This window comes from Mustelus asterias, unplaced genomic scaffold, assembly GCF_964213995.1.
Source record: "Mustelus asterias unplaced genomic scaffold, sMusAst1.hap1.1 HAP1_SCAFFOLD_280, whole genome shotgun sequence".
In the NCBI taxonomy this organism is placed as follows: Eukaryota; Metazoa; Chordata; class Chondrichthyes; order Carcharhiniformes; family Triakidae; genus Mustelus; species Mustelus asterias.
Genome location: NW_027590245.1, coordinates 1 through 15474, shown reverse-complemented (window position 1 = coordinate 15474; position 15474 = coordinate 1). Strand labels below are relative to the sequence as shown.

The window sequence follows — 15474 nt, the reverse complement described above, 5'->3', positions numbered from 1 at the left end:
CAGGGAGATATCTGTACACTGACTGGTGTCTCTCAGTCCCCTCTGTCTCTCAGGGAGATATCTGTACACTGACTGCTATCTCTCAGTCCCCCCTCTCTCTCAGTGAGATTCCTGTACACTGACTGCTGTCTCTCAGTCCTCTCTCTCTCTCTCAGGGAGATATCTGTACACTGACTGGTGTCTCTCAGTCCTCTCTCTCTCAGGGAGATATCTGTACACTGACTGGTGTCTCTCAGTCCCCTCTCTCTCTCAGGGAGATATCTGTACACTGACTGGTGTCTCTCAGTCCCCTCTCTCTCTCAGTGAGATATCTGTACACTGACTGCTGTCTCTCAGTCCCCCCTCTCTCTCAGGGAGATATCTGTACACTGACTGGTGTCTCTCAGTCCCCTCTGTCTCTCAGGGAGATATCAGCAAATTTGCTGATGACACCAAAGTCGGTGGTGTGGTAGACAGTGAGGAAGGGTGTCGTAGTTTGCAGGAAGACTTAGACAGGTTGCAAAGTTGGGCCGAGAGGTGGCGGATGGAGTTTAATGCGGAGAAGTGTGAGGTAATTCACTTTGGTAGGAATAACAGATGTGTTGAGTATAGGGCTAACGGGAGGACTTTGAATAGTGTGGAGGAGCAGAGGGATCTAGGTGTATGTGTGCATAGATCCCTGAAAGTTGGGAATCAAGTAGATAAGGTTGTTAAGAAGGCATATGGTGTCTTGGCGTTTATTGGTAGGGGGATTGAATTTAGGAGTCGTAGCGTTATGTTGCAACTGTACACAACTCTGGTGCGGCCGCACTTGGAGTACTGTGTGCAGTTCTGGTCCCCACATTACAGGAAGGATGTGGAGGCTTTGGAGAGGGTGCAGAGGAGGTTTACCAGGATGTTGCCTGGTATGGAGGGGAGATCCTATGAGGAGAGGCTGAGGGATTTGGGATTGTTTTCGCTGGAAAGGCGGCGGCTAAGAGGGGATCTTATTGAAACATATAAGATGATTAGAGGTTTAGATAGGGTGGATAGTGATAGCCTTTTTCCTCTGATGGAGAAATCCAGCACGAGGGGGCATGGCTTTAAATTGAGGGGGGGTAGTTATAGAACCGATGTCAGGGGTAGGTTCTTTACCCAGAGGGTGGTGAGGGATTGGAATGCCCTGCCAGCATCAGTAGTAAATGCGCCTAGTTTGGGGGCGTTTAAGAGATCCGTAGATAGGTTCATGGACGAAAAGAAATTGGTTTAGGTTGGAGGGTCACAGTTTTTTTTTTTAACTGGTCGGTGCAACATCGTGGGCCGAAGGGCCTGTTCTGCGCTGTAATGTTCTATGTTCTATCTGTACACTGACTGGCGTCTCTCAGTCCCTCTCTCTCTCAGTGAGATATCTGTACACTGACTGCTGTCTCTCAGTCCCCCCTCTCTCTCAGGGAGTTATCTGTACACTGACTGCTGTCTCTCAGTCTCCCCTCTCTCTCAGGGAGATATCTGTACACTGACTGGTGTCTCTCAGTCCTCTCTCTCTCAGGGAGATATCTGTGCACTGACTGGTGTCTCTCAGTCCTCTCTCTCTCAGGGAGATATCTGTGCACTGACTGGTGTCTCTCAGTCCCCTCTCTCTCTCAGGGAGATATCTGTACACTGACTGGTGTCTCTCAGTCCTCTCTCTCTCAGGGAGATATCTGTGCACTGACTGGTGTCTCTCAGTCCCCTCTCTCTCTCAGTGAGATATCTGTACACTGACTGCTGTCTCTCAGTCCCCCCTCTCTCTCAGGGAGATATCTGTACACTGACTGGTGTCTCTCAGTCCCCTCTGTCTCTCAGGGAGATATCTGTACACTGACTGGTGTCTCTCAGTCCCCCCTCTCTCTCAGTGAGATTCCTGTACACTGACTGCTGTCTCTCAGTCCCCCCTCTCTCTCAGGGAGATATCTGTACACTGACTGGTGTCTCTCAGTCCTCTCTCTCTCAGGGAGATATCTGTGCACTGACTGGTGTCTCTCAGTCCCCTCTCTCTCTCTCAGGGAGATATCTGTACACTGACTGGTGTCTCTCAGTCCCCTCTGTCTCTCAGGGAGATATCTGTACACTGACTGGTGTCTCTCAGTCCCCCCTCTCTCTCAGTGAGATTCCTGTACACTGACTGCTGTCTCTCAGTCCCCCCTCTCTCTCAGGGAGATATCTGTACACTGACTGGTGTCTCTCAGTCCTCTCTCTCTCAGGGAGATATCTGTGCACTGAGAGGTGTCTCTCAGTCCCCTCTCTCTCTCTCAGGGAGATATCTGTACGCTGACTGGTGTCTCTCAGTCCCCTCTCTCTCTCAGGGAGCCATCTGTACACTGACTGGTGTCTCTCAGTCCCCTCTGTCTCTCAGGGAGATATCTGTACACTGACTGCTGTCTCTCAGTCCTCTCTCTCTCTCTCAGGGAGATATCTGTACACTGACTGGTGTCTCTCTGTCCTCTCTCTCTCAGGGAGATATCTGTACACTGACTGGTGTCTCTCAGTCCTCTCTCTCTCTCAGGGAGATATCTGTACACTGACTGGTGTCTCTCAGTCCTCTCTCTCTCTCTCTCTCTCAGGGAGATATCTGTACACTAACTGGTGTCTCTCAGTCCTCTCTCTCTCTCTCAGGGAGATATCTGTACACTGACTGGTGTCTCTCAGTCCCCTCTCTCTCTCAGGGAGATATCTGTACACTGACTGGTGTCTCTCAGTCCTCTCTCTCTCAGGGAGATATCTGTGCACTGACTGGTGTCTCTCAGTCCCCTCTCTCTCTCAGTGAGATATCTGTACACTGACTGCTGTCTCTCAGTCCCCCCGCTCTCTCAGGGAGATATCTGTACACTGACTGGTGTCTCTCAGTCCCCTCTGTCTCTCAGGGAGATATCTGTACACTGACTGGTGTCTCTCAGTCCCCCCTCTCTCTCAGTGAGATTCCTGTATACTGACTGCTGTCTCTCAGTCCCCCCTCTCTCTCAGGGAGATATCTGTACACTGACTGGTGTCTCTCATTCCTCTCTCTCTCAGGGAGATATCTGTGCACTGACTGGTGTCTGTCAGTCCCCTCTCTCTCTCTCAGGGAGATATCTGTACACTGACTGGTGTCTCTCAGTCCCCTCTGTCTCTCAGGGAGATATCTGTCCACTGACTGGTGTCTCTCAGTCCCCCCTCTCTCTCAGTGAGATTCCTGTACACTGACTGCTGTCTCTCAGTCCCCCCTCTCTCTCAGGGAGATATCTGTACACTGACTGGTGTCTCTCAGTCCTCTCTCTCTCAGGGAGATATCTGTGCACTGACTGGTGTCTCTCAGTCCCCTCTCTCTCTCTCAGGGAGATATCTGTACGCTGACTGGTGTCTCTCAGTCCCCTCTCTCTCTCAGGGAGATATCTGTACACTGACTGGTGTCTCTCAGTCCCCTCTGTCTCTCAGGGAGATATCTGTACACTGACTGCTATCTCTCAGTCCCCCCTCTCTCTCAGTGAGATTCCTGTACACTGACTGCTGTCTCTCAGTACCCCCTCTCTCTCAGGGAGATATCTGTACACTGACTGGTGTCTCTCAGTCCCCTCTCTCTCAGGGAGATATCTGTACACTGACTGGTGTCTCTCAGTCCCCTCTCTCTCTCTGAGGGAGATATCTGTACACTGACGGGTGTCTCTCAGTCCCCTCTCTCTCTCAGGGAGATATCTGTACACTGACTGGTGTCTCTCAGTCCTCTCTCTCTCAGGGAGATATCTGTACACTGACTGGTTCTCTCAGTCCCCTCTCTCTCTCTCTCTCTCTCTCTCAGGGAGATATCTGTACACTGACTGGTGTCTCTCAGTCCCCTCTCTCTCAGGGAGATATCTGTACACTGACTGGTGTCTCTCAGTCCTCTCTCTCTCAGGGAGATATCTGTACACTGACTGGTGTCTCTCAGTCCCCCCTCTCTCTCAGGGAGATATCTGTACACTGACTGGTGTCTCTCAGTCCCCTCTCTCAGGGAGATATCTGTACACTGACTGGTGTCGCTCAGTCCCCTCTCTCTCTCTCAGGGAGATATCTGTACACTGACTGGTGTCTCTCAGTCCCCCCTCTCTCTCAGGGAGATATCTGTACACTGACTGGTGTCTCTCAGTCCCCTCTCTCTCTCTCAGGGAGATATCTGTACACTGACTGGTGTCTCTCAGTCCCCTCTCTCTCAGGGAGATATCTGTACACTGACTGGTGTCTCTCAATCCCCTCTCTCTCTCAGGGAGATATCTGTACACTGACTGGTGTCTCTCAGTCCCCTCTCTCTCAGGGAGATATCTGTACACTGACTGGTGTCTCTCAATCCCCTCTCTCTCTCAGGGAGATATCTGTACACTGACTGGTGTCTCTCAGTCCTCTCTCTCTCAGGGAGATATCTGTACACTGACTGGTTCTCTCAGTCCCCTCTCTCTCTCTCAGGGAGATATCTGTACACTGACTGGTGTCTCTCAGTCCCCTCTCTCTCAGGGAGATATCTGTACACTGACTGGTGTCTCTCAGTCCCCTCTCTCTCTCTCAGGGAGATATCTGTACACTGACTGGTGTCTCTCAGTCCCCTCTGTCTCTCAGGGAGATATCTGTACACTGAGTGGTGTCTCTCAGTCCCCCCTCTCTCTCAGTGAGATTCCTGTACACTGACTGCTGTCTCTCAGTCCCCCCTCTCTCTCAGGGAGATATCTGTACACTGACTGCTGTCTCTCAGTCCCCCCTCTCTCTCAGGGAGATATCTGTACACTGACTGGTGTCTCTCAGTCCTCTCTCTCTCAGGGAGATATCTGTGCACTGACTGGTGTCTCTCAGTCCCCTCTCTCTCTCTCTCAGGGAGATATCTGTACGCTGACTGGTGTCTCTCAGTCCCCTCTCTCTCTCAGGGAGATATCTGTACACTGACTGGTGTCTCTCAGTCCCCTCTGTCTCTCAGGGAGATATCTGTACACTGACTGCTGTCTCTCAGTCCCCCCTCTCTCTCAGGGAGATATCTGTACACTGACTGCTGTCTCTCAGTCCCCTCTCTCTCTCAGGGAGATATCTGTACACTGACTGGTGTCTCTCAGTCCTCTCTCTCTCTCTCAGGGAGATATCTGTACACTGACTGGTGTCTCTCAGTCCTCTCTCTCTCTCAGGGAGATATCTGTACACTGACGGGTGTCTCTCAGTCCTCTCTCTCTCTCTCTCAGGGAGATATCTGTACACTGACTGGTGTCTCTCAGTCCTCTCTCTCTCTCTCTCTCTCAGGGAGATATCTGTACACTGACTGGTGTCTCTCAGTCCCCTCTGTCTCTCAGGGAGATATCTGTCCACTGACTGGTGTCTCTCAGTCCCCCCTCTCTCTCAGTGAGATTCCTGTACACTGACTGCTGTCTCTCAGTCCCCCCTCTCTCTCAGGGAGATATCTGTACACTGACTGGTGTCTCTCAGTCCTCTCTCTCTCAGGGAGATATCTGTGCACTGACTGGTGTCTCTCAGTCCCCTCTCTCTCTCTCAGGGAGATATCTGTACGCTGACTGGTGTCTCTCAGTCCCCTCTCTCTCTCAGGGAGATATCTGTACACTGACTGGTGTCTCTCAGTCCCCTCTGTCTCTCAGGGAGATATCTGTACACTGACTGCTATCTCTCAGTCCCCCCTCTCTCTCAGCGAGATTCCTGTACACTGACTGCTGTCTCTCAGTACCCCCTCTCTCTCAGGGAGATATCTGTACACTGACTGGTGTCTCTCAGTCCCCTCTCTCTCAGGGAGATATCTGTACACTGACTGGTGTCTCTCAGTCCCCTCTCTCTCTCTGAGGGAGATATCTGTACACTGACGGGTGTCTCTCAGTCCCCTCTCTCTCTCAGGGAGATATCTGGACACTGACTGGTGTCTCTCAGTCCTCTCTCTCTCAGGGAGATATCTGTACACTGACTGGTTCTCTCAGTCCCCTCTCTCTCTCTCTCTCTCTCTCTCTCAGGGAGATATCTGTACACTGACTGGTGTCTCTCAGTCCCCTCTCTCTCAGGGAGATATCTGTACACTGACTGGTGTCTCTCAGTCCTCTCTCTCTCAGGGAGATATCTGTACGCTGACTGGTGTCTCTCAGTCCCCCCTCTCTCTCAGGGAGATATCTGTACACTGACTGGTGTCTCTCAGTCCGCTCTCTCAGGGAGATATCTGTACACTGACTGGTGTCGCTCAGTCCCCTCTCTCTCTCTCAGGGAGATATCTGTACACTGACTGGTGTCTCTCAGTCCCCCCTCTCTCTCAGGGAGATATCTGTACACTGACTGGTGTCTCTCAGTCCCCTCTCTCTCTCTCAGGGAGATATCTGTACACTGACTGGTGTCTCTCAGTCCCCTCTCTCTCAGGGAGATATCTGTACACTGACTGGTGTCTCTCAATCCCCTCTCTCTCTCAGGGAGATATCTGTACACTGACTGGTGTCTCTCAGTCCCCTCTCTCTCAGGGAGATATCTGTACACTGACTGGTGTCTCTCAATCCCCTCTCTCTCTCAGGGAGATATCTGTACACTGACTGGTGTCTCTCAGTCCTCTCTCTCTCAGGGAGATATCTGTACACTGACTGGTGTCTCTCAGTCCCCTCTCTCTCTCAGGGAGATATCTGTACACTGACTGGTGTCTCTCAGTCCTCTCTCTCTCAGGGAGATATCTGTACACTGACTGGTGTCTCTCAGTCCCCTCTCTCTCTCTCAGGGACATATCTGTACACTGACTGGTGTCTCTCAGTCCCCTCTGTCTCTCAGGGAGATATCTGTACACTGAGTGGTGTCTCTCAGTCCCCCCTCTCTCTCAGTGAGATTCCTGTACACTGACTGCTGTCTCTCAGTCCCCCCTCTCTCTCAGGGAGATATCTGTACACTGACTGCTGTCTCTCAGTCCCCCCTCTCTCTCAGGGAGATATCTGTACACTGACTAGTGTCTCTCAGTCCTCTCTCTCTCAGGGAGATATCTGTGCACTGACTGGTGTCTCTCAGTCCCCTCTCTCTCTCTCAGGGAGATATCTGTACGCTGACTGGTGTCTCTCAGTCCCCTCTCTCTCTCAGGGAGATATCTGTACACTGACTGGTGTCTCTCAGTCCCCTCTGTCTCTCAGGGAGATATCTGTACACTGACTGCTATCTCTCAGTCCCCCCTCTCTCTCAGCGAGATTCCTGTACACTGACTGCTGTCTCTCAGTACCCCCTCTCTCTCAGGGAGATATCTGTACACTGACTGGTGTCTCTCAGTCCCCTCTCTCTCCGGGAGATATCTGTACACTGACTGGTGTCTCTCAGTCCCCTCTCTCTCTCTGAGGGAGATATCTGTACACTGACGGGTGTCTCTCAGTCCCCTCTCTCTCTCAGGGAGATATCTGTACACTGACTGGTGTCTCTCAGTCCTCTCTCTCTCAGGGAGATATCTGTCCACTGACTGGTTCTCTCAGTCCCCTCTCTCTCTCTCTCTCTCTCTCAGGGAGATATCTGTACACTGACTGGTGTCTCTCAGTCCCCTCTCTCTCAGGGAGATATCTGTACACTGACTGGTGTCTCTCAGTCCTCTCTCTCTCAGGGAGATATCTGTACACTGACTGGTGTCTCTCAGTCCCCCCTCTCTCTCAGGGAGATATCTGTACACTGACTGGTGTCTCTCAGTCCCCTCTCTCAGGGAGATATCTGTACACTGACTGGTGTCGCTCAGTCCCCTCTCTCTCTCTCAGGGAGATATCTGTACACTGACTGGTGTCTCTCAGTCCCCCCTCTCTCTCAGGGAGATATCTGTACACTGACTGGTGTCTCTCAGTCCCCTCTCTCTCTCTCAGGGAGATATCTGTACACTGACTGGTGTCTCTCAGTCCCCTCTCTCTCAGGGAGATATCTGTACACTGACTGGTGTCTCTCAATCCCCTCTCTCTCTCAGGGAGATATCTGTACACTGACTGGTGTCTCTCAGTCCCCTCTCTCTCAGGGAGATATCTGTACACTGACTGGTGTCTCTCAATCCCCTCTCTCTCTCAGGGAGATATCTGTACACTGACTGGTGTCTCTCAGGCCTCTCTCTCTCAGGGAGATATCTGTACACTGACTGGTTCTCTCAGTCCCCTCTCTCTCTCTCTCTCAGGGAGATATCTGTACACTGACTGGTGTCTCTCAGTCCCCTCTCTCTCAGGGAGATATCTGTACACTGACTGGTGTCTCTCAGTCCCCTCTCTCTCTCTCAGGGACATATCTGTACACTGACTGGTGTCTCTCAGTCCCCTCTGTCTCTCAGGGAGATATCTGTACACTGAGTGGTGTCTCTCAGTCCCCCCTCTCTCTCAGTGAGATTCCTGTACACTGACTGCTGTCTCTCAGTCCCCCCTCTCTCTCAGGGAGATATCTGTACACTGACTGCTGTCTCTCAGTCCCCCCTCTCTCTCAGGGAGATATCTGTACACTGACTGGTGTCTCTCAGTCCCCTCTCTCTCCGGGAGATATCTGTACACTGACTGGTGTCTCTCAGTCCCCTCTCTCTCTCTGAGGGAGATATCTGTACACTGACGGGTGTCTCTCAGTCCCCTCTCTCTCTCAGGGAGATATCTGTACACTGACTGGTGTCTCTCAGTCCTCTCTCTCTCAGGGAGATATCTGTACACTGACTGGTTCTCTCAGTCCCCTCTCTCTCTCTCTCTCTCTCTCAGGGAGATATCTGTACACTGACTGGTGTCTCTCAGTCCCCTCTCTCTCAGGGAGATATCTGTACACTGACTGGTGTCTCTCAGTCCTCTCTCTCTCAGGGAGATATCTGTACACTGACTGGTGTCTCTCAGTCCCCCCTCTCTCTCAGGGAGATATCTGTACACTGACTGGTGTCTCTCAGTCCCCTCTCTCAGGGAGATATCTGTACACTGACTGGTGTCTCTCAGTCCCCTCTCTCTCTCAGGGAGATATCTGTACACTGACTGGTGTCTCTCAGTCCTCTCTCTCTCAGGGAGATATCTGTACACTGACTGGTGTCTCTCAGTCCCCTCTCTCTCTCTCAGGGACATATCTGTACACTGACTGGTGTCTCTCAGTCCCCTCTGTCTCTCAGGGAGATATCTGTACACTGAGTGGTGTCTCTCAGTCCCCCCTCTCTCTCAGTGAGATTCCTGTACACTGACTGCTGTCTCTCAGTCCCCCCTCTCTCTCAGGGAGATATCTGTACACTGACTGCTGTCTCTCAGTCCCCCCTCTCTCTCAGGGAGATATCTGTACACTGACTAGTGTCTCTCAGTCCTCTCTCTCTCAGGGAGATATCTGTGCACTGACTGGTGTCTCTCAGTCCCCTCTCTCTCTCTCAGGGAGATATCTGTACGCTGACTGGTGTCTCTCAGTCCCCTCTCTCTCTCAGGGAGATATCTGTACACTGACTGGTGTCTCTCAGTCCCCTCTGTCTCTCAGGGAGATATCTGTACACTGACTGCTATCTCTCAGTCCCCCCTCTCTCTCAGCGAGATTCCTGTACACTGACTGCTGTCTCTCAGTACCCCCTCTCTCTCAGGGAGATATCTGTACACTGACTGGTGTCTCTCAGTCCCCTCTCTCTCCGGGAGATATCTGTACACTGACTGGTGTCTCTCAGTCCCCTCTCTCTCTCTGAGGGAGATATCTGTACACTGACGGGTGTCTCTCAGTCCCCTCTCTCTCTCAGGGAGATATCTGTACACTGACTGGTGTCTCTCAGTCCTCTCTCTCTCAGGGAGATATCTGTCCACTGACTGGTTCTCTCAGTCCCCTCTCTCTCTCTCTCTCTCTCTCAGGGAGATATCTGTACACTGACTGGTGTCTCTCAGTCCCCTCTCTCTCAGGGAGATATCTGTACACTGACTGGTGTCTCTCAGTCCTCTCTCTCTCAGGGAGATATCTGTACACTGACTGGTGTCTCTCAGTCCCCCCTCTCTCTCAGGGAGATATCTGTACACTGACTGGTGTCTCTCAGTCCCCTCTCTCAGGGAGATATCTGTACACTGACTGGTGTCTCTCAGTCCTCTCTCTCTCTCTCTCAGGGAGATATCTGTACACTGACTGGTGTCTCTCAGTCCTCTCTCTCTCTCTCTCAGGGAGATATCTGTACACTGACTGGTGTCTCTCAGTCCTCTCTCTCAGGGAGATATCTGGACACTGACTGGTGTCTCTCAGTCCCCTGTCTCTCTCTCAGGGAGATATCTGTACACTGACTGGTGTCTCTCAGCCCCCTCTCTCTCAGGGAGATATCTGTACACTGACTGGTGTCTCTCAATCCCCACTCTCTCAGGGAGATATCTGTACACTGACTGGTGTCTCTCAGTCCCCTCTCTCTCAGGGAGATACCTGTACACTGACTGGTGTCTCTCAGTCCCCTCTCTCTCTCTGAGGGAGATATCTGTACACTGTCGGGTGTCTCTCAGTCCCCTCTCTCTCTCAGGGAGATATCTGTACACTGACTGGTGTCTCTCAGTCCTCTCTCTCTCAGGGAGACATCTGTACACTGACTGGTGTCTCTCAGTCCCCTCTCTCTCAGGGAGATATCTGTACACTGACTGGTGTCTCTCAGTCCTCTCTCTCTCAGGGAGATATCTGTACACTGACTGGTGTCTCTCAGTCCCCTCTCTCAGGGAGATATCTGTACACTGACTGGTGTCGCTCAGTCCCCTCTCTCTCTCTCAGGGAGATATCTGTACACTGACTGGTGTCTCTCAGTCCCCTCTCTCTCAGGGAGATATCTGTACACTGACTGGTGTCTCTCAGTCCTCTCTCTCTCAGGGAGATATCTGTACACTGACTGGTGTCTCTCAGTCCCCCCTCTCTCTCAGGGAGATATCTGTACACTGACTGGTGTCTCTCAGTCCCCTCTCTCAGGGAGATATCTGTACACTGACTGGTGTCGCTCAGTCCCCTCTCTCTCTCTCAGGGAGATATCTGTACACTGACTGGTGTCTCTCAGTCCCCCCTCTCTCTCAGGGAGATATCTGTACACTGACTGGTGTCTCTCAGTCCCCTCTCTCTCTCTCAGGGAGATATCTGTACACTGACTGGTGTCTCTCAGTCCCCTCTCTCTCAGGGAGATATCTGTACACTGACTGGTGTCTCTCAATCCCCTCTCTCTCTCAGGGAGATATCTGTACACTGACTGGTGTCTCTCAGTCCCCTCTCTCTCAGGGAGATATCTGTACACTGACTGGTGTCTCTCAATCCCCTCTCTCTCTCAGGGAGATATCTGTACACTGACTGGTGTCTCTCAGTCCTCTCTCTCTCAGGGAGATATCTGTACACTGACTGGTGTCTCTCAGTCCCCTCTCTCTCTCAGGGAGATATCTGTACACTGACTGGTGTCTCTCAGTCCTCTCTCTCTCAGGGAGATATCTGTACACTGACTGGTGTCTCTCAGTCCCCTCTCTCTCTCTCAGGGACATATCTGTACACTGACTGGTGTCTCTCAGTCCCCTCTGTCTCTCAGGGAGATATCTGTACACTGAGTGGTGTCTCTCAGTCCCCCCTCTCTCTCAGTGAGATTCCTGTACACTGACTGCTGTCTCTCAGTCCCCCCTCTCTCTCAGGGAGATATCTGTACACTGACTGCTGTCTCTCAGTCCCCCCTCTCTCTCAGGGAGATACCTGTACACTGACTAGTGTCTCTCAGTCCTCTCTCTCTCAGGGAGATATCTGTGCACTGACTGGTGTCTCTCAGTCCCCTCTCTCTCTCTCAGGGAGATATCTGTACGCTGACTGGTGTCTCTCAGTCCCCTCTCTCTCTCAGGGAGATATCTGTACACTGACTGGTGTCTCTCAGTCCCCTCTGTCTCTCAGGGAGATATCTGTACACTGACTGCTATCTCTCAGTCCCCCCTCTCTCTCAGCGAGATTCCTGTACACTGACTGCTGTCTCTCAGTACCCCCTCTCTCTCAGGGAGATATCTGTACACTGACTGGTGTCTCTCAGTCCCCTCTCTCTCCGGGAGATATCTGTACACTGACTGGTGTCTCTCAGTCCCCTCTCTCTCTCTGAGGGAGATATCTGTACACTGACGGGTGTCTCTCAGTCCCCTCTCTCTCTCAGGGAGATATCTGTACACTGACTGGTGTCTCTCAGTCCTCTCTCTCTCAGGGAGATATCTGTACACTGACTGGTTCTCTCAGTCCCCTCTCTCTCTCTCTCTCTCTCTCAGGGAGATATCTGTACACTGACTGGTGTCTCTCAGTCCCCTCTCTCTCAGGGAGATATCTGTACACTGACTGGTGTCTCTCAGTCCTCTCTCTCTCAGGGAGATATCTGTACACTGACTGGTGTCTCTCAGTCCCCCCTCTCTCTCAGGGAGATATCTGTACACTGACTGGTGTCTCTCAGTCCCCTCTCTCAGGGAGATATCTGTACACTGACTGGTGTCGCTCAGTCCCCTCTCTCTCTCTCAGGGAGATATCTGTACACTGACTGGTGTCTCTCAGTCCCCCCTCTCTCTCAGGGAGATATCTGTACACTGACTGGTGTCTCTCAGTCCCCTCTCTCTCTCTCAGGGAGATATCTGTACACTGACTGGTGTCTCTCAGTCCCCTCTCTCTCAGGGAGATATCTGTACACTGACTGGTGTCTCTCAATCCCCTCTCTCTCTCAGGGAGATATCTGTACACTGACTGGTGTCTCTCAGTCCCCTCTCTCTCAGGGAGATATCTGTACACTGACTGGTGTCTCTCAATCCCCTCTCTCTCTCAGGGAGATATCTGTACACTGACTGGTGTCTCTCAGTCCTCTCTCTCTCAGGGAGATATCTGTACACTGACTGGTTCTCTCAGTCCCCTCTCTCTCTCTCTCTCTCTCAGGGAGATATCTGTACACTGACTGGTGTCTCTCAGTCCCCTCTCTCTCAGGGAGATATCTGTACACTGACTGGTGTCTCTCAGTCCCCTCTCTCTCTCTCAGGGACATATCTGTACACTGACTGGTGTCTCTCAGTCCCCTCTGTCTCTCAGGGAGATATCTGTACACTGAGTGGTGTCTCTCAGTCCCCCCTCTCTCTCAGTGAGATTCCTGTACACTGACTGCTGTCTCTCAGTCCCCCCTCTCTCTCAGGGAGATATCTGTACACTGACTGGTGTCTCTCAGTCCTCTCTCTCTCAGGGAGATATCTGTGCACTGACTGGTGTCTCTCAGTCCCCTCTCTCTCTCTCTCAGGGAGATATCTGTACGCTGACTGGTGTCTCTCAGTCCCCTCTCTCTCTCAGGGAGATATCTGTACACTGACTGGTGTCTCTCAGTCCCCTCTGTCTCTCAGGGAGATATCTGTACACTGACTGCTGTCTCTCAGTCCCCCCTCTCTCTCAGGGAGATATCTGTACACTGACTGCTGTCTCTCAGTCCCCTCTCTCTCTCAGGGAGATATCTGTACACTGACTGGTGTCTCTCAGTCCTCTCTCTCTCTCTCAGGGAGATATCTGTACACTGACTGGTGTCTCTCAGTCCTCTCTCTCTCTCAGGGAGATATCTGTACACTGACTGGTGTCTCTCAGTCCTCTCTCTCTCTCTCTCAGGGAGATATCTGTACACTGACTGGTGTCTCTCAGTCCTCTCTCTCTCTCTCTCTCTCAGGGAGATATCTGTACACTGACTGGTGTCTCTCAGTCCTCTCTCTCAGGGAGATATCTGGACACTGACTGGTGTCTCTCAGTCCCCTGTCTCTCTCTCAGGGAGATATCTGTACACTGACTGGTGTCTCTCAGCCCCCTCTCTCTCAGGGAGATATCTGTACACTGACTGGTGTCTCTCAATCCCCACTCTCTCAGGGAGATATCTGTACACTGACTGGTGTCTCTCAGTCCCCTCTCTCTCAGGGAGATACCTGTACACTGACTGGTGTCTCTCAGTCCCCTCTCTCTCTCTGAGGGAGATATCTGTACACTGTCGGGTGTCTCTCAGTCCCCTCTCTCTCTCAGGGAGATATCTGTACACTGACTGGTGTCTCTCAGTCCTCTCTCTCTCAGGGAGACATCTGTACACTGACTGGTGTCTCTCAGTCCCCTCTCTCTCAGGGAGATATCTGTACACTGACTGGTGTCTCTCAGTCCTCTCTCTCTCAGGGAGATATCTGTACACTGACTGGTGTCTCTCAGTCCCCTCTCTCAGGGAGATATCTGTACACTGACTGGTGTCGCTCAGTCCCCTCTCTCTCTCTCAGGGAGATATCTGTACACTGACTGGTGTCTCTCAGTCCCCCCTCTCTCTCAGGGAGATATCTGTACACTGACTGGTGTCTCTCAGTCCCCTCTCTCTCTCTCAGGGAGATATCTGTACACTGACTGGTGTCTCTCAGTCCCCTCTCTCTCAGGGAGATATCTGTACACTGACTGGTGTCTCTCAATCCCCTCTCTCTCTCAGGGAGATATCTGTACACTGACTGGTGTCTCTCAGTCCCCTCTCTCTCAGGGAGATATCTGTACACTGACTGGTGTCTCTCAATCCCCTCTCTCTCTCAGGGAGATATCTGTACACTGACTGGTGTCTCTCAGTCCTCTCTCTCTCAGGGAGATATCTGTACACTGACTGGTTCTCTCAGTCCCCTCTCTCTCTCTCTCTCAGGGAGATATCTGTACACTGACTGGTGTCTCTCAGTCCCCTCTCTCTCAGGGAGATATCTGTACACTGACTGGTGTCTCTCAATCCCCTCTCTCTCTCAGGGAGATATCTGTACACTGACTGGTGTCTCTCAGTCCCCTCTCTCTCTCTCAGGGAGATATCTGTACACTGACTGGTGTCTCTCAGTCCCCTCTCTCTCTCTCAGGGAGATATCTGTACACTGACTGGTGTCTCTCAGTCCCTCTCTCTCTCAGGGAGATATCTGTACACTGACTGGTGTCTCTCAGTCCCCTCTCTCTCTCTCAGGGAGATATCTGACACTGACTGGTGTCTCTCAGTCCCCTCTCTCTCTCTCAGGGAGATATCTGTACCCGGACTGCTGTCTTCCTTGCCTGTATTAAAGTTATTTAATTTCCTGTCTCCCTCTCCAGCCTCGGACCTCGGAGAATGCGTGAAAGCTGGGAATGCCCTGGTCAAAGCCTCTGTTGATCCGCAGGTGTTCGGATTATGAAGAAACTCTGTGACGATGCAGGGACAGTGCTAAATGGCTGTTATAATGGTTGCGATTTCCTGTAAGGTGCCTGCCATTGCTTCATCCCTGTGGGCTCCTGGGCCACTTGCCTTCCTCTCTTTCGCACCGCGTTTAATGAATCACACAAAGTTTTGCAGCGGTTGAGTTTATTCCTGGGACTGTTTGCTCCGCTTGGCAGCTTGAGGAATTGTAAAGCATGGCCGCTGGGATGTCCAGTCAGACGTGTTGGTGGCCAACGGGTTAAATCGAGAAATCAAGTTTATCCGAAAGCGAGTTGATTACACATATTGGAAGTTGGCAGCCGTCGGCACGGACACCCGGGTGGAATTTCCCCTCTGGAGGCTGCCCCTTTTGCGGGGATCGGAGGCAGCGGAAGAGGTGAGCTGAGGAGGAAAGCTCACCCATAGAAACC

The 15474-nt window shown here is 51.9% G+C and overlaps 1 protein-coding gene across 2 annotated transcripts in view; it reads left to right on the top strand.

Annotated features, from left to right (window-relative positions):
- Positions 1–15474, top strand: part of LOC144486056 (von Willebrand factor A domain-containing protein 5A-like) — a 235819-nt gene extending 220345 nt beyond the window's left edge. For both annotated transcript variants that reach the window (XM_078204158.1, XM_078204159.1), the window contains one exon: positions 14962–15474. In XM_078204158.1, coding sequence (XP_078060284.1) covers positions 14962–15041 — 80 coding nt within the window. In that variant the 3' untranslated portion in view covers positions 15042–15474. The remainder of the gene's footprint in view (positions 1–14961) is intronic.